The sequence below is a fragment of the Aricia agestis genome, chromosome 8, assembly GCF_905147365.1.
Source record: "Aricia agestis chromosome 8, ilAriAges1.1, whole genome shotgun sequence".
NCBI lineage: Eukaryota > Metazoa > Arthropoda > Insecta > Lepidoptera > Lycaenidae > Aricia > Aricia agestis.
In genome coordinates this window covers 2,022,024-2,048,546 of record NC_056413.1, presented here as the reverse complement: position 1 = coordinate 2,048,546, position 26,523 = coordinate 2,022,024, and the positions used below count along the sequence as shown (strand labels likewise).

At 36.8% G+C, this 26,523-nt stretch overlaps 1 protein-coding gene across 1 annotated transcript in view; it reads right to left on the bottom strand.

Moving 5' to 3' along the window:
• LOC121729629 (neuroligin-4, X-linked-like) overlaps nt 1-26,523 on the bottom strand; it is a 106,242-nt gene that overhangs the window by 25,857 nt on the left and 53,862 nt on the right. The window contains exon 4 of the mRNA XM_042118199.1: nt 5,719-5,871. Coding sequence (XP_041974133.1) covers nt 5,719-5,871 — 153 coding nt within the window. The remainder of the gene's footprint in view (nt 1-5,718; nt 5,872-26,523) is intronic.

The following is a 26,523-nucleotide window of genomic DNA, read 5'->3' as shown; positions in this document are numbered from 1 at the left end:
TAGGTATCAACTACTCTTGTATTTTTTGTCTGTTTACTGAGTTTACTTTTTAGGGTTCCGCACCCAAAGGGTAAAAACGGAACCCTATTACTAAGACTTCGTTGTCTGTCTGTCTGTCTGTCCGTCTGTCCATCTGTCCGTCTGTCCGTCTGTCCGTCTGTCCGTCTGTCCGTCTGTCCGTCTGTCCGTCTGTCCGTCTGTCCGTCTGTCCGTCTGTCCGTCTGTCCGTCTGTCCGTCTGTCCGTCTGTCTGTCTATCCGCCTGTCCGTCTGTCCGTCTGTATGTCACCAGACTATAACTCCAGAACGGTAATAGCTAGATAATTGAAATATTCACAGGTTGTGTATATGTTGCCGCTATAAAAATAAATACTAAAACAAAATAAAATTAGTATTTAAGGGGGCTAGCTCCCATACAACAAACGTGATTTTTTGGCCTTTTTGTTCTATATCAATAATGGCAACAGGTAGGTACTTGAATTTTTCACACAATTCTTAGTTTTATGTGCTCTTTAATATTTATTAATAATATTAAAATAAAATATTAAATTAAGGGTGGCTCCCATACAGAAACATAAAATTTGGCCCAATTTTGCTCTATTATAGTACGAAATCCTTCGTGCGCGAGTCCGACTCGCACTTGGTCGATTATTAATTTACATTCCTGTGACAATTTTTTTTTTTCAAAAGGGTCTAAGCTACTGGTTTGGTTAAGACCATGGTAGTTTAATCGTGGCTATAACTAGTCTGTTGCTAGTTGGTTTGGAAATAAACAATGAGGGGGGCCTGGCCCCCTCCCCTAAAAACCTGTGACCATTCTATTTCTCCTTCATTATAATCTACTTTCTATTTCAACAGACGAGATATAAATAAACATTTGCACGAATTGGTATGTCTTGTTACATTGTATTTTACATAGTCGGGCTATAATATAATTATAATTGGTCTGCTTTTTTTAACTACTACATTGTACTTAAATCTCGTGATAAATCTATGATTCTGTTTTTCTTTTTGTGTCCTGAATCCTTTAGATCAGGGTTTAACAAACAGAGTTCTCAAACTTTCGGCTCCACGAACCCCTGTTAAAATTTCCAGGTGACAGCGAACCCTTTACTAACTAATGAAAGGTTTTTATTTGAATAAAAGGTAACATAAAGTATCAAAAGAAATGTCTTTCTAATATTAATGTGATGGTTGTGCTTGTTTCTTGTCGCAAATGGAATTAATGTTAGAAAATTTTAATCTTAATTCTCACTCGGTATCAAGTCGATTTCTGTATTTAGTTTTTATCATGACCAAGTGTGAAAACCAACTCTGACATAAGTATGTTGTAGCAAAGGGAAAAAGGAAATTCATCGCTTTGCGTGATTGTGATTGTTTGAAGTACTCTACCTGTCTAGCTGCCCAAAAATATATCAAAGACATCCTTTTGAAATCTGCTTTAAGGGTTCTACGGACATTTCTAATAGGAACTCCTGTTGCTTGATACTCAAACTAGAAATTATGTTCTCGTTCGTGACCGCAAACTGGTTACGAATCCAGCCATCTTTTCCAGCCAGTTATCAAGCTACTATTATGTAAATTTTGTCACGAACCCCTTGCCGTCGCATGGTGAACCCCTAGGGGTTCGAGTACCCAATTTGAGGAACCCTGCTTTAGATAAATTCGCCTTCTTTCAGCTATGATTATATTTCGCTGTTATCTCTTTGAGTAAACCAAATTCTGGTATTACGAACAATATAATATCAGTAAATAGGCTATTACGATCGATATAATGTAATTAAGCTCTACGCTTTATTTGCTCTAATAGCTTATAACGTAATCGGTACGGTGACCGCTAAATGGATTAATATCCGTTGCCGCAGTATCCACGTAATATTAGGCCCAAAACCAATCATAGAGCTACGAAGCCATTGTCATAAAATACGTTAAATTATTTATTATTGTGGTACTAGATGACCAGTAGTGCTAGCACGGTAACCAGTAGAAATGCGAAAGTATAAGACAAACTGTGGACCTAAACTTAAGGTGCCGTTCCGATCTTTACCGCGGCTAATCGCGACCGACAAAAATTCAATTAAAATGCCACTTTATGACAGACTATAGTATATGTCATAAATAGGATGTTGTTTTGATTTTAAGGACTATAGTATGTCATAAAGTGACATTTTAATAGAATTTTTCGGAACGAAAAAAGATCGGAACGGCACCTAAAGTTTATCTCCACAGTTTGTGACTATAGTCTGTCATAAAGTGGCATTTTAATTGAATTTTTCGGAACGAAAAAAGTTTGGAACGACTTCTTAAGTTATCTCCACCATATCTCCACAGTTTGTCTATACTTTCGCATTTCCACTGGTCACCGTGCTAGGGCTACTGGTAAACTTTGTGTTACTTCCTTTCTAATACTGGTCTTCCACGAATATTTCAAGACTAAAACTAGCCAAAACGGACCATGTTTTATTTTCTAGTAATAATCGGCCAAGTGCGAGTCGGACTCGCGCACGAAGGGTTCCGTACCGTTATAGAGCAAAAATAGGCTGAAAATTGTGTTTGTATGGGAACCCCCCTTAAATTTTTATTTTATTTTAATTATTAAAGTGCACATAATTATAATTGAGGCATTTCTGAAAATTTCAATGTTTTTCAATTTCAAAGTGCCTACCTGTTTCCATGCTCGTTATCAATATAACGAGCAAAAAAAGCCAAAAAAAAAAATACATTTGTTGTATGGGATCCCCTCATTAGATATTAATTTTATTACGTTTTTATTATTTGTTGTTAGAGCGGCAATAGATATACACAATCTGTGAAAATTTCAGAAGTCTATAGAATTAATGGTGATGATCACAATGCTTACCATTCTAATTTATAATTTTTAAATTTCATCCCGTCGGTAAAGCAAAAAATAAACAGAAAACTTATTCCTAGTTAATACTAGAGTACAATAAACAAATCAATTATTTCAACATCGTTTGATGGATAACGTTTTGCCACAAAGTAATAAATTATATACGTACCGATATCATGATGTTTTTCGGATGAATAAATACTTATATTGAGGGAAAATTGATTCGTATTGACTCGGGGTTCAAATATTTGCTTATGTTATTGATAGATCTGCTGATTGTATAAGTTTATCATAACTAAGGCATTCATTTTCTCTATGTAATACTAATGAATTTGTATTTTGTAAGGAATTTATTTTGCTAGAAGTCTTTATTATATAAGTTACAATAATGTTATTAAGATATCTATTATATTAACATACCAAACTAATAAAATCGCAAAATAGACTTAGATGGATAAAGAGATATTAAAATCTTGGAAAAAAACGCCGAATGTACGGTTTCTATGTGATATAATATTTGAAGAACAGACTGAAGACATGACTGGAAGTACCAGGTAAGTAACAATAAAAAAATTGCCGGTTTTTGCATAAAGGGAGGCTTTTGGACCGGAAAAATGATTTCAAATAAAAAATTGTGGATTTTATGGATTTTATGCATACATTAGCCAGATTTTTTAAAATATATTTATTCATTTCAAAAACTCTAAAACTAATACATTTTAAACCTCGCCAAACCAAAGTTTATTGGCGAGATACGCTCATTAACATTTTTTTATACTTAGGGCCGATTTTTCAATCCTCTGATAAACAGACAGAATATGGTATTTATTCGACAGATAGCAAGATATTGATTTTTACAATCGTCAGATAGGACTTAACCGGCGAATAACTCCGTTAACTGAGGAATAAAACTATCCGTCGCGTGAACCACCAAATAACCGCTATTTGACAGATAGTCTACGTTGACATTGGTAACTGGTATTTGGCTTGAGGTTTCAATTTACGTTTATTAATAACTAAGGATATTTTCGATGAAATTGATGATCTAACAATTAAAGAAGAGGCCATAATAAACGAATATATGGATGGAATGAATCCTTTAGAAAGAAAAGAAAAAATCATCAGATCGAGGCCTGATCATTATAAAAAAGATTTTCAGCGCCGATTCAGACTTTTAAAAGAATCTGTGCTACATTTTATTTCTCTTATTAAAATTAAGCATGAAACACAAACACGAAACACAGTCAATAAATAGATAGATATCCTATCAGGTACCTAATACAGTTGGTGCGGTTCAAAAAATAGATGATGAAGTAAATAAGTTACAAGGTTTGTTCGAATTATAAGGGAAAAATTAGATAATGTTAGTATGTTATAAATGTTAGTAATGTGGTTTCCTTTCACGTCTTCATTTAGTTTTCGTGAACTAGTTGATGGTAAAGGTTTGTTTTTATAAGTCGTGTGCCCCATTTATTGAGTAAGGTCATAGCTTTTATAGCATCACTATAAAAATATACGTCACGCTACGTACCGTAACATTACGCTATTAACTTTAAACTAAAACTTAATGGATGGAAGTCTTTTATCGTGGTTCTAGTTGCCAAATTCCACCGAAATGGCTGGACCGATGATAATAAAATTTTGTATGCTCATCAAGTAGATCAATGAGAATCAACCAACATTATTTTTGTGTTCTAAATAGTAATCTAATATATAAAAGTAAGTCGGGTTTTCCTTCCTGACGCTATAACTCTAGAACGCCAGACCGATTTCCACGGTTTTGCATTCGTTGGAAAGGTCTCGGGCTCCGTGAGGTCTATAGAAAAGAAAATCAGAAAAAAATTATTATATGGCAAAACAACGTTTCGTAGGACAGCTAGTATTGTATATGACAAAATATCTTTTACCGGTTCCGCTGGGTATACTAGATCTTTTTTAGCCATTAAGCCATCCAGCCAAAGAGGAATAAACGTTTATTCTTATTATAAGAATAAACGTTTATTCCTCTTTTTTGACTCTTACACCACAAGACATGATAAAGAAAGAAAAAAAATGATAAAACTAAAAAAAAGAAGAACGTACATTATATAGCAGTTTTCATATTTCGTGACAAAAAATACAAGAAGCGCTTGTATTCAAGCAGCAATCTAATTATGCGCAGCTTCGTCACGTTTCATTTTAGTTAATTAAACATTTTCTTGTTGCTTTGAATATCTTTTGAATTTTCAACTCTACTCCATTGTGATAACGACGCGAATCCGTTACAATGACTTTTTAAAGTATGCAAAAAGCATTGTTGAAATATTAATTTTCTACTTGGTGTTTTATGATAGTGTTATTAATTATGAAGAGTATGAATTTTAAAGTATTCTGTGAAATTGTCGTCGCTTTAGATGTTTAGGTTTATCAATATAAAATTATGACCTGCGACTATAATAGTAACTGATGCAGCTCCACAGGGTTTTTTTGGCCAAAATCAGGATTATCGAGTATATCGTCATCTTGTAACGTATGTTTTCGAGTATTATGAGACGTTGCGAGTATTATGATTATGAGACGAGCCAAAAAAAATGAGTCTTATACCACGTCTCATGATATAAAACTCATTTTTTTGGCTCGTCTTATGGTAATATTTAAATGAATTATTGCTTCGTCCGCGATGTTGTATGACAATTTATATTTAACCGTGTTAAATATAAATTTAAAATAAAAAAAAAACCGTTAAAAATAAAACCGTGTCAATTATAGCTAGCTTTATGCTTTATCCCACAATTTTATGTAAATTGTTTGTTATGTCTCACTATTTTATGTTAAAAGTTTGCCTTGTCTTACAGTTTATTCTAACAATATTTTAAAACTCTTACTCACCTAGTATCCCCAGTCTATAGTTGATGGTGATGACGACGAGCCCAGCGTAGCTCGCCAGCACGGCGCCGTCGTACACATTTCCCGAGTTCCACTCAAACGACTCCCCATGGATGAAGATCACTACTGGATACTTGGCGAGCAGCGTCGGACCAACTGCAACAATGAAACTATAATAAAAAAAAAGAAAATTGAAAATTGGTCTGTGAATGACGGAATTATCCTTGAACATACGAATAAAAATCTACAGTGTAATATAGATGTCAACTCATTAAAGTTGGTCAAAAAAGCCCTTGTTTAATATAATATAGGATTTAATTATGTCACTCTCATTATTCGTATTTTAGCTTCACAATCATAATAATGATAGTTTATATTTTATATGACTGTGAAAGTGCAAAGTATTCACTACGTTTCAAACATAATTACATCATGAAGCTTATACTGTAACACGTAGCGCCAGCTAATGATGTTGAACTTTGAAGTTAATGCGAACAATGCGCTACGCCAGGTACGTGGCATACAGCGTTGCATTTCGTTTTCATAAGACGTAACACTGCTACGAGGCGTAGCAGTGCTACGAGGCGTAGCACTGCTACAAGGCGTAGCACTGCTACAAGGCGTAGCACTGCTACAAGGCGTAGCACTGCTACAAGACGTAGCACTAAGGCGTAGCACTGCTACAAGGCGTAGCACTGCTACAAGGCGTAGCACTGCTACAAGGCGTAGCACTGCTACAAGGCGTAGCACTGCTACAAGGCGTAGCACTGCTACATGGCGTAGCCGTGCTACAAGGCGTAGCACTGCTACAAGGCGTAGCACTGCTACAAGGCGTAGCACTGCTACAAGGCGTAGCACTGCTACAAGGCGTAGCACTGCTACAAGGCGTAGCACTGCTACAAGGCATAGCCGTGCTACAAGGCGTAGCACGGCTACGATATTGCTACGAAATATAACAGAATATTCGCATTTCGCATACGGCATACTTAAATTTTATCTAAATGACCTCCAACCTTAAATATTTGACCTTGTTTCAGTATTAAATTTCTAAGAGTTTTCCATTAGCCTATAATGACGTCATCACCGTTAGGTACTCCGAGCCGAACACCTGTGCCGTTATTTTCATTTCGCCTTCTATTTACAGAGCCTTAATTAAATTCTGTTAAATATTAATTTGTTGTGAATTGCCGATTAATATTGTAACGGCTTGACCTATTATTTTTATTATAAGCTAAATGACGCTCGCAACTCCGTTGCGCCTAAATTCGTATATCAGGCAGGAACCGCACATTTTCCACACACTTTAGCATTTGTAATATTCGAATGCGCAGTATTATTAAGAACGTGCTGAAAAAATAAAAGAAAGGGATTCACTACAAAAAGTTGGTTGTATTAGAAATTAATGTTGGTGTTTTGTTCAGAACTTTCATTACAAGAGAATGCGTCGAAAGGTTCGGTCCAATCCTAAGCCCGTACCACGAAACTGTTTTGAGACTCAAACAATCGTACAAGAATACCGCGTCCTACTCTACACACACGTGAAATGACGTTGTGAGAGCAGGACGCGGTATTCTCGTCCGATTGTTTGAGTCATCATAACAGTTTGGTAGTAGACCTACAGCTTTCGTTCGAATCAAATCATCTCTTACATCTCTCACTCTAATGCTGATAACAAGGATTCGCGCATTCCTTGTTATCAGCATTATTACATTTAAGAAAATAAAATGTGATTTTAACGTGCTCTAACATTTTTTTGTATTTGAAAATTCTTTTCACTGAAGTTCATTAAACAAATATTATGTATGAAATAAAGCCATGTTTGTACATACGGTCAAAGGATTTTGTTGAAATCATAACGGTCTTCCTGTGTCTATCATCAAATATGAAACAGAAATTCCTATATTTATTTATGAAATCAAGCTGATGGAATAAATTTTTGGACGGTGAACGAATGAAATAAAAAAAAAACTTTTCATGTGCAACTAAATGTGGCCTACTAGTAAATGTTTGTATATTATGATACAACAAGTGTTAATTTTGCAGAAATCAATATATTCATTAATCAGCCCCAGGATCATACTATAAAAATTAAAAAAATCGCCTTAGTGTAAACATAGATAAGCTATGTCCACACTATTTATTTTCATATCATAATGTATTTTGTGAACTTAATAGTATTATTTATTTTTTGAACATCTATATTTATTTATTTATTTATTAATGTATTATAATATATAAATCCTATATTTATTATATACTTACTTATTTTAGTGATATGTTTTTAACTTCTTTATTTTTTGTTTAAAAATTGGGAGAAGCCGCTGACTCCTGAGATACGGGCGTTAGCCTAGTTTAGGTGTCAGAGTCTTCATAGGATTGTTGTAGCGATTAAGTCAATAAAGAATTTATTATTATTATTATTATTACTATGCGCTTTCGTCTTCAATTTTCGTCATCTTCTTTCATTCAACTTTCATTTTGGCGCATTCAATAATTGTATGCGTCAACGAACGCAACGCTTGTTTTTTGGATACGGTCAGAGGGTATGCGTCGCGGGCATGCCTCACGTTCGCTGTTGACTGCGCTATAACGCATGCCCTTGACGAACAGAAAAAGGCGCAATGTGGACAAAGCTATACACTTTTTTTTTAATGAAATAAGGGGGCAAACTAGCAAACATGTCACCTGATGGAAAGCAACTTCCGTCGCTCATGGACACTCGCAGCATCAGAAGAGCTGCAGGTGCGTTGCCGGCCTTTTAAGAGGGAATAGGGTTATAGGGGAGGGTAGGGATGGGAAGAGAATAGGGGAGGGTACGGAAGGGAATAGGGTAGGGGATTGGGCCTCTGGTAAACTCACTCATTCGGCGAAACACAGTGCTAGCGCTGTTTCTTGCCGGTTTTCTGTGAGAACGTGGTATTTCTCTTGTCGAGCCGGCCCATCCGTGCCGGAGCATGACTCTCCCACGATTCTTAATAAAAAGGAGTATTTTAAATAAAACAATTTGTACCTAGCTAAACAATAGCTAAAAGCCGAGCTTTGTGAGGACTCGCGTCGTTATTCTGCATGTTAATAATCTTGAAGGCAGTTTTTTTATATATATATATTTTTAATGGCGGCATCGCCGCGCCATCCTATATTATTTTTTCAGGAAGCTCTGAAAAGTGTTCGATGCCGGAAGCTAGGGGCAGACAACCATGTTAATTATAAAGTATCGAGGATGCAGCGACGATTTATAATTACTGATAAAGCACAAATTTCCGTAAAGTCACAGTTTTGTGGTACAAAAGTGACTGACTGACAAAAACTCAAAGGTGACTGACTGTCATTTTTTTTATTTTATTTATTATAGTCAACAAACAGTAACCAAAGTACATATTCCTTAAAAGAGTATTACAAATCAATCTTATTGACTGTGGTACCAACAACGTTAACTACAAATTACTACAATATAATAATTAAAACAATGCACTCAGTAAAGGGGCAGATGTAGACAAAATATACAATAAATGGGAAGATAAACTATAGATAACATATCCATACAAATCGTAATACAAAATATGATTTCTGATTTGTAGATTTGAAGAATTAAACGATACGTACATAGTGTTTAAATTACTGTACTAGGTAGTTAATCCTATACTTAGTAAGATAAATATCAAAGTAAAACTAATATTACAGTAAATAGTAAGTATTCGTATTCGTTTCGTTTCTCTTGCACATGCGCAGCGACATGGGTATCTATCAACGCACAGCCCAAACCACTGGATGGATCGGGGTGAAATTTTGCATGCAGGTAGATGTTATGACGGAGGCATCCGCTAAGAAAGGATTTTGATTAATTCCAACCCCAAGGGGTTAAAATAGGGGATGAAATTTGTATATAATAATACTTCCTAACGCGAGCGAAGCCGCGGGCAAACTGTGACATTAAACCAACGAGCTATTATTCAATTGTCTTTCAAACGAATATAAAACTTTCTCTATTTTTCCTCGTCAATAAATATGTAATAGAAAAACTTTTTAACACAAACAGCCGACGAATTACATTGAAACTTGCGAAGAAATTCTATTGTAAAGTTTTGAAACGTTCAAAAGGCGACACGTGAAATTTTTGTAACACAGGGAAGGCCCTGTAGCGTATAAAATAAACATCGATAGCTTAGTTGACCGAAGTATATTATACAGTCACAAAAATTAAGTTAAGGATAGTGATTTAAAAAAAAAGGAATAAAAAATAAGTCGTAAGATGTGATGATGATGTAAAATTAATACGGGTCATTAAAACGCGTAAAATGAATAATTGTTATTTTATTGAATAATATTTTAAATTCTTATTATCCTTATGAAATTCCCATGTTGTGCTTTTTGCTAGCAAATGCCTAGAAATATTGTGTCTTTTCTGTGTGTCTGAGAATCAGAAAGAAATACAGAGATAATGCAAACATACAGGCTATATACACATAATATTTGATAATATACCCAAATAATTTAAGGAATTACCCTTGAATAATAAAAAAACGGAATTGACATCTTGGCTTTTGGAAAATTGTTTTTATGACACAAATTATTTCATGCTACATAGGAAAAAATGGTACTAAACTTGTTAACTCAAGAAATTTTATAATTATAAATTACTATTATGATTTATTTTATTGTGGCGTTATTAAAGAAAATGAACTGGTTATGCATTAATTAGGACTTAATTTTGTATTGCGCACCATTTTGATAGGTAGAATGAAAGATTCAATTGTATAATATATAGAATTAAACCAACCTGTACTTCATTCTGGCAATAAACGAATTATGAATCGTCAAATAACAATCTACCTTTCTTAAAATAGCGTTATAGTATACCGAACGGCGCACAGTTCTAAAGCCCACTGTACATATGATATGCACAATGAGTGCGCCCAAACTCATTGAGCCAGCGCATTAAGCCTACGTGTAAAGTACAGAATGTCACTTCTAACTTATGGCCTCTATACGTTGATCCAATGTGTACAGCGGGCTTAAGTTGCACTATCAAAGTTTTTTTGAGATTGGCATCGCATAAAACGTCTCAAGGGCAACGTCTGTAATAGCTTTGTAAGTCTAAAATAATAATAACAGGGGGCTCAAGCTTATCATCACAACATTTATGTCAATATTTAATTCAATATTATTATTTTTTTATAAACTTTTCAATACAAAGTTTACCGTATCAAGTACCTAGTATTAAGTTGACCGCACATTTGTAGGCACCCGCGTTCTCGCCTGGGTTGATTCAGACCGCAACGCGACGCGTAGATGCATTGCTAAATTTGTATGGATTTGACAGATTCGCAAGACGTCTCACGCAATTGACATCTGTCAAATCAATACAAATTTATGCCACGCCACGCCACGCCTCGCCTCGCCTCGTCGCGTTGCGGTCTAAATTAACCCTTAGGATCGATTCAGACCGCATCGCGACGCGTAGATGCATTTCTAAATTTATATGGATTTGACAGAATCGCACGACGTCTTACGCAATTGAAATCTGTCAAATCAATACAAATTTATGCCACGCCACGCCACGCCTCGCCTCGCCTCGTCGCGTTGCGGTTTGAATTGACCATTACACGTCGAACGCACCGCATAGTACAGGAAAAGCGGCGCGTACGGTGCGGACGAATATTATGCGAGGTTTCACACCAATTCATACAGCGAATTCTAAAATGCGGCGCGTTCGGCGCGTGCTTGCTGATAAATGTGCGATCACTTTTATAATAATGTTCACGCAGGTTTTCATCAAAAAACATGGAACATGCGACAAGCGTGAAAAACAATTACACAGCTTTTGGAATCACTGAAATTTAAATAACAATACTTCACAATCATGAATGATTGCGGTATTTTTATGTAAAATACAATATTATATTTCTCTCATACTGTTATATTTATACAGGAAAAGTATCCGTTTCATATTTAAAATACGAATAATGTAGATATAGTAATTTGATTTTAATAATTATCCAAAAGTTTTTAGCGCGTCCAACCTACAACTGTTAAAAGTGTCAAAGTTTTGACGTTTGCCTCAGGTATAGACCTAGGCTAGGCATTAGTCAGTACTAATTGTAGAACCTTTTATGTAAAGTGATAAGTTATGTACTGTTGGATTAGTAAAGAAAATCTTCACTAGAAGTCCCAAAAGATACACTAAAACAGTATTTAACAGTATTTAACTAGCTAAAAGCTGAGCTCTGTGAGGGCTATCGTCGTCACACCTTGACTGACTGATGATAACACATCTACATATAAATAAAAATTACACAAAAGTGCTCAGGTTGTGGGTATACTAGGGCTCGCTTCGCTCGCCCTGATAAAAACATTTCAATATGGCGTTCGCATATCCAGACAGGCCAGGTTAAAGTTTTTGGCTTGGGTGGAAGCTGGTAAACCAGCTCAAGGCCGTGCCTATTTTGATATGTGTAATAGCAGAAAAGAGTTTAAACAAAAGCTCAAATGGTGTCAAGATAGGCAAGAGCAAATTAAAATGGATAATCTAGCCTATCATCACACAGCCAAAAGCTTTAATCAGTTTTGGAACGAAACCAAAAAAATGAATTGTAAGCCTGGCCTGCCTGTGAGTGTTAATAATGCAAATGATCCCAAAAAGATCTCAGAATTATTTAAAGAACATTTTAGAGTGAAACCAGCGTGCAAAAGCCCTTCTGTTCGTGGATTTTCTAGAGTGATGCTCTATCCTGAGACTGATCATGTAATAAGAAAAGTGAGGTTTACAGCTAAACAGGTGCGTAAAGTTATACTTGGCATTCAAAACGGAAAATCATCGGGACATGACGGTCTAAGTGTTGAGCATTTAAAATATGCAGGTGTACATCTTCCACGACTACTGTCAATGTTTTACAACTTGTGTGTTTGTCACGGCTATTTGCCTGAACAGCTTACTAGAACGATAGTGGTACCGATTTTAAAGTCTAGGTCAAGTGATGCGTCGGAGAAGACTAATTACAGACCTATCTCGCTTGCAACTATTTTTGCTAAGGTGCTTGACAGTATGCTTAATGTCGAACTGCTTTCGCATTTGAAACTGAACGATGCACAATTTGGCTTTAGAGCGGGCTTATCGACAGAAAGTGCAATCTTAAGTCTTAAGCATACTGTCTCGTACTACACGAGCAGAAAGACAGCAGTTTATGCCTGTTTCCTGGATTTGTCCAAAGCTTTTGACTCAATTTTATATGAAAAACTTTGGGAAAAGCTATTCAGGGCAGGTGTACCTGTTGAACTTATATCTGTACTTAAATATTGGTATGGTCAGCAGCGCAATTATGTAAGGTGGGCTGGGGTATTTTCCGATGCGTATGGCTTAGATTGTGGCGTTCGACAGGGGGGGATCACATCACCCGTTTTGTTTAACTGGTACATAAACGATCTCATCTGTGAGCTCAGCAGTACACATACTGGATGTATCATTGATGGAGTTTCTGTTAATAACCTTAGCTATGCCGATGATATGGTACTGCTGGGCCCATCAGTTGGGTCAGTTAGAAAGCTTTTATCGTTGTGTGAGGCATACGCGGAGGACCATGGGCTCAAGTATAACTCCAAGAAGAGCAAAGTCCTTGTCTTTAAAAGCAGTGGAGATAAAATAGCTCATAACCTGCCAATAAGGTTGAATAATGTTGCATTAGAGTTTGTAAAAACTTTTAGATACTTAGGACATATAGTTGCAGATGATTTGTCAGATGACGATGATATAGAGCGGGAGCGAAGGGCTCTGGCTGTTCGAGGCAACATGCTGGCACGCAGATTTGCGCGCTGCTCGTGTGAAGTTAAGATAACCCTTTTCAAGGCCTATTGTCAATCCTTTTATTCGAGTAGCTTGTGGTTTCGTCATCGGCGTCGGACAGCCAGTGCCCTTCGTGTACAGTATAATGACATTTTCAGGGTGTTGTTGCGGCTGCCTCGCTTCTGTAGTGCTTCTTCAATGTTTTGTGAAGCACGTACGGACGATTTTTATGCGATTATTCGCAAAAAAGTAGCGTCTATGCGTCAGCGCTTACGTGAAAGCAGCAACAGCATCCTGCAAATGATCTATGCAAGATTTGACTGTCCCATTCAAGATAAATGGATGAAAATCTTAATGGGACTAAAAATAGGATAGGTTTGTCATAATTTTAATGTGAACCGTAAAATTAATAACATTTGAAGTGATGATTTGTATGTGATGATGATTTGTTCTGATAATGTTTGGTAACGTAATGACTTAAAAAAAAAAAAAAATCTATGGATGTTAATCTGAAAATAAAATGATTATTATTATTATTATTATATCGAGTGTCAAATTATAACTTTATACAATATTTATCATATGCAACGTATTATCTCGGCGTCACATGTCGATAAAACGAAGATGAATTCGTATGAATATGGAAATGTTTTATAACACACTCGATAATTCATCCCAACACTATTTTCTTTGTTTATGAACGTTTCGCATGACAGATTCGTTGCGATCCAAATATTCCTTGGACGAATTCCAACGGCGTGAAATATGTTCTCGCCATAGAGTAGGGAAAATGCTCGTATTGTCCTAAATAAAAAGTTTGTTAGGTTAATGCGATAATGGCTCAAGTTTGGGTACATATTTGGCGATATTTTATTGCTCATTTCTCGTTATAAATGCTTGGTATTGTTCGCAAGAGTCCTTTACTGCACAGAAGCCATAGATTTTTTTAAATAAAATAAAGGGGTAAAAGAGCAAACGGGTCACCTGATAAAAAACAACTTCCGTCGCCCATGGACACTCGCAGCATCAGAAGAGGAAATAGGGGAGGGTAGGGAAGGGAAAAGGCGAAACACAGCGCAAACCCTGTTTCACGCCGGTTTTCTGTGAGCCCGCGGTATTTCCCCGGTCGAGCCAGCCATTTTCAATTTCATTTAAATCAAATCAAATAAAATTTCATTTAAATCAAAGCTAATTTAGATGAAACACAATTATATAGATATAGGTACACTTTTGCATTAAAGTATAAATTTAACATTACTTTTGATACATTTAAAAGTAATTTCTTGTAAATTAGAACTTATGTCTTCTGGTCATGATTAGGCATTAAATTATTAACACCAAGTCTATTTCCCTCCAAATAACTTACACCTATAAACAACAATTTTGTATTTGTACTAATTTTGTCTCGCGTTATTAAAATTAAGCGATCACTACGAAATAATCGAGAACAACTCGCAACAAAGCAATTAAAACAAATTACTTTTTTATCAACAATCAAGTTGTCAGAGTAAATGAAATTCTTTAATTTATTAGCAAAAAGATTTGTATCTTCGGGCGTGACCTCATACAGCGAACTCTTCCTACTTTCATGTTGTGAATAAAAAAGGTGTTGTTCAACTTTGTAATTATTTCTAAATAGTTCAACGCTTTTCTGTCTAATTATGTATAATAAGTTGTAGTTAAAATTAATTTATACTAGTACTAATAAATCTATAGTGTGTATGACTGTATCCTGGTCGGTCATGGTCATGTTTATCTATAATCTGCTGAACTAATCTATATGAGTGAGTTTACCGGAGGCCCAATTCTCTACCCTATTCCCTTCCCTACCCTCCTCTATTCCCTTCCCTTTCCATCCCTACCCTCCCCTATTACCCTATTCCCTCTTAAAAGGCCGGCAACGCACCTGCAGCTCTTCTGATGCTGCGAGTGTCCATGGGCGATGGAAGTTGCTTTCCATCAGGTGACCCGTTTGCTCGTTTGCCCCCTTATTTCATAAAAAAAAAAAATTATAATAATTGTAAAGAGTTTGTTTGTTTGTTTCAACGCGCTAGTCATCTAGTTTTTAAATAATTTGGTACAAAGATATCTCGAGCCTCTAGAAATGACATAGATTAGTTTTTATAATGATTAAATGAATGTGTATTGTTTATGTTTCTGCGCTATAAATGAAAAGTCAGCGCGAATAAAGTTTCGGATATGAAATATCATATTCTGTCTTAATCGGGAATTGTATCTATTATATCATTTTCTAATGGTTCATACCATTTAAAATTTTCTCTTGAGGCTTTTTCGCGGGTATTTACTTTTTTAATATATTAATTATAACAATATACACGCAGATTATAATTATATTATAGTTATGTAGATAATTCTTTCTGATTCAATAGTAGTAATATCTACTTAATCACTTTATTAATACATTAACGAGTCATACAACGAAGGAAATACAAAAATAATAATCTGTATATTTAATAATTGTAATGACGCAATTACAATAAAATATACAGACCCGTGGGTTCACAGACTAAAATTAGTTCAATTTGTCATTCAAGGAGCTAAAAGGGGTTCAGACAAAAAGAAAACTCAATTAACTCCGAAAATAAAACCAATCAAATATTACTTAGTATCAAAACAATATGAATATCACACAGTAGAGTAACTTTGTCGTACGCACGCAGAGACTGGTTGTACCGGTCAGAGTGATCACTGGTTGACCACAGATACAATTTACAAATGAATACACAAAACGAGTTATGCTAAGTCGTCCTACGTCAGTTCGACCTAATTCAATCAGAATTAAAATCAAACAGGCTCAATAAAATTTTAGAATTTAAGCACTTGATACTCACCCTTGTTTTGCTCTCTTAAATTATCTAAAATCATGGTTATGTGAGTGTACTTTAGATTCGGTAATGAATATTATAATAAGGAAAACTCTATATTCTGCTGCATACTTCTATGTAACGTTTATGTATGTGTACATTCGGGTAGTTTAGTATGAAGAGAGTCTACTATATATACTACTATATATAACTCTATACTCGGCTGCATACTTCTATGCAGTGTTGCCAGACCTGTATGTTCGAAAGTTACTTATTGTCATGCGAAAAGTAACATTTTGAGGGGAAAAGTAACATTTCGTATTACTTATATAATATTTTAAATTCCGGGGGGGGGGGGGGGGGATCCAGAATGCACGAAAACATACTATACATATAGAGATATAGAGATGAAGTGAATTTTTGGATTCCGTATAATTATTTTATTATTAAAATTATTTATATACCTATTAAAATGAAAATATAATAACATAAGCTCTTATACAAAAAAACACAATTTTTGGCCTATTTTTGCTCTATCACGGTACGGAACCCTTTATGAGCGAGTCAGACTCGTGGGCGGGGGCGCTGCTGATAAAGGAGAACTGTCAAAAATTTGTTTTCGTATGATGGCAGCGTTAGTTAGTTGTTAGTAGTAGTTATGTATGTGAACATTCGGGTAGTTTAGTATGAAGATAGTCTACTATATATACTACTATTGTGGTCTTGATATTCCCAAGGGCAAATTATAAATTCTGAAACCGTTGCGTGATTAAAATAAAAAAATCGGAGTTACTAAAGACCCAATTACAATGTTTTACGACTTCATTATGTCGTAAATTAATTCCGTTATTTGAGTGTTAATTAGCGCTTTAACGGCTTAAGTATAATTCAAATTGTGATAAACATACGTGACAATAAAATTAATTATAATAAAAAATACCACTTGATCATGATGAGTTTTTTGAGTTTTGTTTATAATTCTGTAACGTAGTGCATAATATAATATTATGATGGTTTGATTTAACAGTTATCACCCTTCATAGAGAATTTCATATAGAAATGGGTTATTAGAAAGTATATGAAATAGGTTATTGATAGAAATAAAAATCTATATAAATAAATAAGTCTTGAATCATGATTTCAAAATAGTCACCAATACATTATCAACTTCCAAATATTGATAAAAGTCGGCTTTAAAAAATTACCCACCCAGTTTTGTTGTCACGGAATTTCATCGATAGATTAATCATCGAGAGGTTAATCATCGATAGATTTATCATCGAGAGGTTAATCAAATATTTACATTTATCAGTAATCTTAAGGAGTGCTGGACCTGGTTGGTCTTATGTATTGTCATATGAGTAATAAAAGTACTCGTGTAAAATATATAAAAGTACAAAACAAAAAAAATATTATATTGTAACACCGAAATAACAAAAGTTTGATATTAAAAACAAGAGCTGTATAATATGAGCTAAACCTAAACGATTGCCATGGGGACGCGAAGTGGGTCGCTACATGTCCCACATTTGGATGCAGATGAGGCTGCCGTAGTTTAGTGGTGGTGGCCACACGATGTACGAATTTCAGGAAACGTTGTGAACTTGTGTGGAAATTTGGTGCTTTCGAGCTGTAGTTAAATTATTTTTTTGTTCTATATCAGTCATAAAATTGCCCGATGATGTGATTTGCGTTAACTAATATAATGCAAAGAAATGTTTTTTTCGTCTCTTGCTATGAACTAAACTGAACAAACTTTGATGAAAATACAACGTGTGAAAATTTATAGGTGGGAGAGTCATGCTTCGGCACGAATGGGCCGGCTCGACCGGATAAATACCACGTTCTCACAAACCGGCGTGAAACAGCGCTTGCGCTGTGTTTCGCCGAGTGAGTGAGTTTACCGGAGGCCCAATCCCCTAACCCCTACCCACCGACCACACAACCGTTGTGTGGTCGGTGCCCCTACCCTATTCCCTTCCCTACCCTCAACTATTCCCTTCCCTTCCCTTCCCTACCCTCCCCTATTACCCTATTCCCTCTTAAAAGGCCGGCAACGCACTTGCAGCTCTTCTGATGCTGCGAGTGTCCATGGGCGACGGAAGTTGCTTTCCATCAGGTGACCCGTTTGCTCGTTTGCCCCCTTATTTCATAAAAAAAAAAGAAAAATAAAACCACATTTGAATTTTTATTAAAATCCGTTGTTTTTGACGGCACAATGCACGGCTCCCAATATTAATATTTCAGCGTAAAAATTAAAAATAGTAGTTTTAAATGCAAAAATTATTTTGAGAACAAAAATATTTATGAAATTCTAGCAAGAAAATGAAACCTTGTAACCAAATTCAAAACATGAAACTTTTGATCAAAACATGATCCTGAATCCCATTAAGTACAAATAATATAATTCCTTAAACTTTTAAGTTGCTCTCAAGTAAACTTCCCAGAATTTAGGTTAAACTCGAATTGAGACAGTCCCGAGAAATTGCGCCGCCTGGTTACACTATAGCTGGTGATATTTGAGTACATAATTTCAGTAGTGAGGAAGGGGTGGTAGTGACAGATAAAGTGATTGCACTTAGACGCCTGGCTTTAGCGTTAATTTCATTATACCCGCTTTTGAATAATCGCATCATAGTAATATTATGAATATTAGCGTGATACGTTTATGTTTCGGTGTTCTTGGTTCGTCACTGGTTTTGATAGACAGAGACAGGTGCAGACGTGCTTGTTTCTCTATAATATGAGATTTATGATGTGGAATGCACATCATAAGCTATGTCCACACTGTGCACTTTCATCTTCAATTTTCGTCATCAATTTTCATATTGGCGCATTCAATAATTGAATACGTCAACGAACGCAACGCCAATATTGTCATTTTTGTTTTTTGGATACAGTCAGAGGGCATGCGTCGCGAGCATGCCTCACGTTCGTTGTTGACTGCGCTATAACGCATGCCCTTGACGAACAGAAAAAGGCACAATGTGGACAAAGCTAATGAGAAATATGCAACATCAATGCCAGCAGTAATATTATATAAATCAGGGCGAGCGAAGCGAGCCCTAGTAAATGTCACAACCTGTACATTTTGTGCTACACTTTACGCAAAAACTATCATGCCTATTGATTTGTGCTTTAACATAGTAATTTTAAATTATATGTAGATGTGTTATCATCAGTCTATCAAGGTTTTTTTATATGTAGATGTGTTATTAAGAGTCAGGGTGTGACGACGCGAGCCCTCACAAAGTTTAGCTTTAATATTATTATCTTTGGGAAAGTGTGCCTATCTGCCTGTAGGTTTGTTTGCCGTGTCTTCATACTGAAACCGCTGTATTATTTTAATTTAATGAGGCACTTGGAGTCACGGGAAATGACATAGGAGAATTTTTTAATCCTAGAAAAAAACTCCCGTGTCAGTAACTACTTATGGCGCAACAAAGCTAAGAGCTAAATCTAGTCATTTAATAATTAAATTATATTCCTAGTAGCGCTTTGTAGTAGAGTAATCTGGATGGGAGCAATTACTCAAACTAACGCATGCAATAATTATTATTTAAAGCTATTTTGAACTTCCGTTTAGAGTTTATAAAGCTTATACATATTTCTCTCGATCCATTATTTTTTTTATTTTTTTAATAATAAGAAAAATAATGGATGGTATTCGAACTTTTCAATAGAATACTGCAATCAAAGGATTTGCTACAGAGTAATGGATTAATTAATTGCCCCTCATGTCTATTGTAAGTAACAATGGCGTCTCCGATCGAAAATATAGACCATTGTGATCCGTGATTAAAATTTTTCGCTTCCGCTTCCGCCGTCTGCGATGAAAATTTCCGACTTGATTGAACTATAAATTTATATGATTACATTCTGTACTTTCATACTTCGACTGGTAAGAAAATTTTCTACTTAAAGTTGGTGGCTAAGAAGAGTTTAAAAGCTTTCCATCGAGTAGATATGCACAAGCCCGCAGTAATAAAAAATATTTACGTAGCGAACATAACTATTTATACTCTGCTAGGATTGTCTGTCGTGTGACGTTTATCTATATTAGCTACCAAATACCCGCCCCGGCCTCGCACGGGCATAAAATATATTATAGCCTGTCACTGGAAAAATGATTGAAATCGATTCAGTAGTATTGATTTTAAATAATTTATATTCATTACCACCCGACACCCGTGGCCCGCATTGGTCGGTACTGCCGCAAAAGCTACGTCCCGCAATTTTTAAATCTGTAATATTATCTTCGAAAATATTCATTTAAAATTTAAAATGCTGTAAAAGGCCATATTCAATAATGTATTTAAAATATTAATTGAATAAGAATTATTGCCGTATTGGTTAAAATCGCTTCGAAAATTAGCCATTATTTGAAGTTAAAAGTAAATGACAAAAAATGTTATTGTGGGATATCCATAAGAAATTTAGTACATATACCATCGCGGAGTTTTCTGTAGACCTTTTCAATGTGTACAATACTTGGTACATTATTTTGACAAATCTTGTAGGCCAGCCTGCATTTGTAATGTACTAGATGTCCCGCGCGGCTTCGCCCGCGTAAATTAGGAATTTTACAGAAACCGTACATTTTCCCATAAAAAAATATTTTCCCCGTTTTTCCCGCATTTTCCTGAGTTTCTTCGGTCGTATTAGTCTTAGCGTGATAATATATTATATAATATAGCCTATAGTCTTACTCGATAAATGATCAATCTAACACTGAGATAAGTTTTTAAATCGGACCTGTAGTTCCTGAGATTGACGCGTTCAAGCAAACATACTCTTCAATGTTGTTATATTAGTAAGTACCTGATGGACTTGTGTTACAGGTACCAGACAACGGAAATATATTTAATACTTTTATACTATACATATATTTAAGATTTTTATTATATGATACACATATTTAATACACATCCATGACCCAGGAACTTTGAAAACTTTTTGTTCCGTCGGCGTGATTTGAACCCGCAACCTCCGGCTTGAGCTACCAACGCGCTCACCACTGAGCCACAGAGGTCGTCAAACTATTTTTAGACATAAAATAAAGATTTTTTTTAATTATCGCTTGACAAACTCGAGTCTCGATCTAAAAGACTATGAAATGGTATAATATGGTAGTGATGATGATGATGATGATGATGATGATGATGAATGTAATTTGCATAGTAGCATATGGTTCCTGTTCTTAAAACAACGCCGAAACTCCCAAACTTGTATCTATAAAGAATCAAGAGTTCTCTCAGCACCTTCCGAACCACGGTATACCAGGTATATCTCGGTGCAAAATCTTACTTGTTGGTAGCATATGCTTAGAATACTTCTCACGTAACCGAAGTCACCACACGTTTCCCTATAAGTTTTGAGGAGTTCCCTCGATTACTTATGGATCCTTCATCAGATCACCACTTTTGTGAATATAAAAATCGGGTAACATACGGCGGAGTAATCGTTGAATATAAGAAAACGAACATAACACCTCCCCCATTTTGAAAGTCGGTTAAAATTGTAGCCTATGTGTTATTCTGATGTATAAGCCATATTATTGTAAAGTTTCATTAAAATCCGTTCAATAGTTTTTGCGTGAAAGAGTAACAAACATCCATACATCCACACATCCATACATCCAAACAAACTTTCGCCTTTATAATATTAGTAGGATGTAGCCTATAATATATTATCACGCTAAGACCAATAGAAGCGGAGCACCAATGAAGAATGTTTCAAAATCGGGTGATTTTTCCTATTGTGCTGCGTAAACGATAAAAGTTTCGCAAAAATTGGCAGAATTTTCTTTATTTACCCATGAATTAGTTACTCTCTCGGGTCTGTGGCTGTTTGGTTGTTCGTTTTGTTCGGTGTTGCTATGTGTCTGTGCGGATGATTTTCTTGCTCTCTGTATTCGATGCCTATCCCTATTCTGGCTGAGGCGAGCCTCACGCTCTACAGATGATTCTCTTTCTCTCTGTATCCGAATTCTATCATTTTTCCGACTGAGGCGAGCCTCACGCTCTACAGACGATTCTCTTTCTCTCTGTATCCGAATTCTATAATTTTTCCGACTGAGGCGAGCCTCACGCTCTACAGACGATTCTCTTTCTCTCTGTATCCGATTTCTATCACTATTCTGGCTGAGGCGAGTCTCACGTTCCGTTGACGATTCTTCATCTCTTGCTGAACGTGCTCTTTTGGCATTCACTGTACTACGACCTAAGCAACAAATAACCCAATCGCAAAGCAAAAACAAAAGTCCGTTTTTCTAACGCAAGTCAAATATATTTTTATCGACAATTCAGAAACCAAAGAACCAGAAACAATGAATATCTGAAAGAAAGCGCTGTGGTTGCTCCTCTGCGTTACCGTCTGCACAACCACACAATGACGAAATACACTATCTACTACAATAACATAAGCCCGAAGCTTATGAGAGCCCCCGGCCGGTTCTGCCGTAACCGCTATGTCCCTCGGCCGCCGCCGCGCGACATATTTTTTGATTCCGCGTAAGTTTATACGTTTGAAAACTTCTAAAGTATTGATCGAAATTGTATAGTGTAAAAGACAATTATAATCTACATTTAATGTCTTAGCTTCCAAACATGTTTATTTGGATAAGGGTTAATGTTGTAAATTGTTAAAATCGCTTCGTAAATAAGCCATTATTTTTCGTAAAAAGTAAAGAACAAAAATGGCTATTGTGAGTTATCCCTAAGAAATAGACATATACCATCGCGGACTTTTTTGTTTACCTAATTAAGGTGTACAATACTGTAGTACATTATTTTGATCTATCTCGTAGGGTTTAGCCAGCGTTTGCAATATAAACGCAAAAAAATGAATTTATTTACGACATAACATTAGAAACCTCTAAAATTATCAGTGTTTCTCTACCATATTATGCATATGTTATACATATAAACCTTCCTCTTGAAACACTCAATCTATTAAAAAAAACCGCATCAAAATCCGTTGAGTAGTTTTAAAGATCTAAGCATACATACACACATACAGACAGCGGAAAGCGACTTTGTTTTATACTATTTAGAGAAGCGTAAAAGAAAGGAATTATTTACGACATTACATTAGAAACCCCAACAATAACAGTATTTGTTCACTATTTAGTGAATGTTATTATACTTATAAACCTTCCTCTTGAATTACTATATTTATTGAAAGAAACCGCATCAAAATCCGTTGCGTAGTTTTAAAGATTAAAGGGGCACAAAGGGAGAGGGAGAAAAGCGACTTTGTTTCATAATCTTATATTATAATAAAATTCTTGTGTCACAATGTTAGTTACCGTACTCCTCCGAAACGGCTTTACTGATCTTTACCAAATCTTATACGCATATTCAGTAGGTCTGAGAATCGGCTACTTTTTATATTGATAAGTGCATTTTTTTAATGAATAATAGTAAATTATTACATCTCGAGTCTGACCGCGACCATTGTTTGTGCGACGGGATAGTGATGGACGTTGCCATGGTGCCATACTTATTTAGTCACTTTAATAAAATAATATGGGCGAAATACTTCATAATAATATGGCAAAACAAAACAATATTTGCCGGGACAGCTAGTAATTTATAAAAGAAAGACAAGCAGCCTGTATTTTATTCGACTTATAGATATTGTAGGCTATTGCATAGCTTTGAGTGCGGCCGAATCGACCGAATCAATAAATTCCTCGAAAAAACCTAACACCCCCACTCCGACCGGTACAGCGATGCGGCTTTGCCGTGCTAAACGATCTAACGTCGTTTAAGTCAGACTTCAGCATGGTCTTTGTGTGGGTGCGACAGATGTATGCGTGTAGACTAGGTTTTGATTTACCACGACAGTCCCTGAGTTAGTCAAGTTTTTGATGATAAATTGACAAGAATATATTATATTGATTAAACATTATTAATCCCCACCGCCCGCCTGATGGTAGTTCTGTCTCAAAATAATTAGTGTGGGATAGATCCTACATCAAGCGCAGTTAGTCAACCGAAGGATGGCGGTAAAACCATCAACGATAGGGTCAGTGAAGAAATCCATGTTCATCAATGGGCTGCAGCATTGATGGTTTGATTCATTGGCCCCCCGTCAGATTGCCAATCCACATGCTCCGCGTGGCAATTATAAGCAAATGCCTCTTATGAAACGCACCAGAAAAAGATGGCCCCTAGTTCCCGGTAGCGGTACTATTCCTGGCCACGGTAGCGGCCATGGTAACGGCACTGCGAGGGGTGCTAAGAATCTCCGGGCTACGGATCGCTACCACCAACTGGACCTGGCGACGTACAACGGACGAACGCTTAGACTCGAAGACCACCTAGTCGAACTGGAGGTAGAATTAGAAAAAATCCATTGGCACGTATTAGGGTTGTGCGAGTTCCGAAGACAAGGGGAAGACACCATGACTCTGCCATCGGGTCACCTTTTCTACTTCCGAGAGGGAGATCATACATCCCGGGGCAGCGTGGGATTCCTCGTCAACAAATCTCTCGTTGACAACGTTGTCGAGATCTCGAGTGTGTCGGAGAGGGTAGCGTACCTTGTTTTGAGACTCACCGATAAGTATTCTCTCAAGATAGTACAAGTGTACGCACCAACCTCGACACATTCCGATGACGAAGTGGAGACCATGTACGAAGACATCTCCAAGGTCTTAAATACGGGTCGAAGGTGAAAGGTTTTGCAGGCCCAAGCATGCGGGCAGGAAATCCAAACTTTCGAATGAGACACTCAAACTTATGAGAGAACGGAGGGAAAACACGGACTCGGGTTCGTCAGATGTAAAACTTCTCTCGAGGCGAATACGAAAACTTATACGTAGAGATCTTCGCCGCTCGAATACGCTGGAAATCACGGAAGCGATTGAGCGGAATAGAGGGTCTAAAGTTTTCGTAAGGCGCCTCGGGAGGAGTCATCTGACGAAGGTGAAGAATAGCTGTGGCCAAATCGTTTCCTCACGAGGGGGGGTTCTGTCCGAGATCGAGGATTTCTAAAGCCGCTTGTATGCTTCATATGCTTCGCAACCTGATCCTCGTGATGACGACCCGCGTGCCAAACTCACCCAGCATCTTTCTGGCGAGCTTCCTGACGTCAGTATAGGCGAAATCGGATTGGCTCTGAAACAACTTAAAGGAGGAAAGGCCCCGGGGAGGGACGGAATTACGATCGAACTTCTCAGAGCGGGAGGCGAACCCGTCTTGAGAGAGCTTCGTAAAGTCTTTAATTTTGTCCTTCAACGGGGAGTTTCCCCCGAAGAGTGGCTTAAAAGCGAGGTGGTTCTCTTTTTTAAGAAGGGCGATAACACCCTTCTTAAAAATTATAGACCCATCTCGCTTTTGAGTCACATATATAAGTTGTTTTCTAGGATCATTACGAATCGGCTATCCAATAACCTTGACGAATGCCAGCCACCGGAGCAGGCTGGGTGTCGCAGAGGCTTTAGCACCATATACCATATTCACACCTTAAGGCAAGTTGTACAAAAGTCACATGAGTACAGGCAGCCATTGTGCCTTGCCTTTGTGGACTATGAGAAGGCTTTTGACTCTGTTGAGACCTGGGCTGTTCTGGAAGCCCTGCAATGATGTCAAGTCGATTGGCGTTACGTCAAAGTTTTGAAAGGTCTATATAATGCCGCGTCTATGTCCGTCCGAGTACAGGGGGCCACAACAAGGCCAATCTATTTGCATCGAGGAGTGAGACAGAAGGATATTATTTCCCCGAAACTGTTCACAAAATGCGTTAGAGGACGCCTTCAAGACCCTAAACTGGAAAGGACGTGGCATAAACGTTAATGGCAAGTACCTCTCACACCTTCGTTTCGCTGACGATATCGTCATATTGGCAGAATCGTTGGAGGACTTGCAGGAAATGTTGAACGACCTAAATGAATCTTCCCAGCGGAAAGGTCTCGGGATGAACTTGGACAAGACGAAAGTCATGTTCAACTAACATGTTCTCCCGAGACCGGTTGCAGTTAACGGTGTCTTTCTCGAAGTCGTAACGAAATATGTCTATTTGGGGCACATACTTGCAGGTAGGTAGACATAACTTCGAGAAAGAAACCGATAGGAGGATACAGTTGGGTTGGGCAGCATTCAGGAAGCTAAGCCACATTCTCACGTCGCATATTCCGCAGAGCTTGAAGACGCAAGTCTTCGATCAATGCGTGCTTCCCGTTATGACCTACGGGGCGGA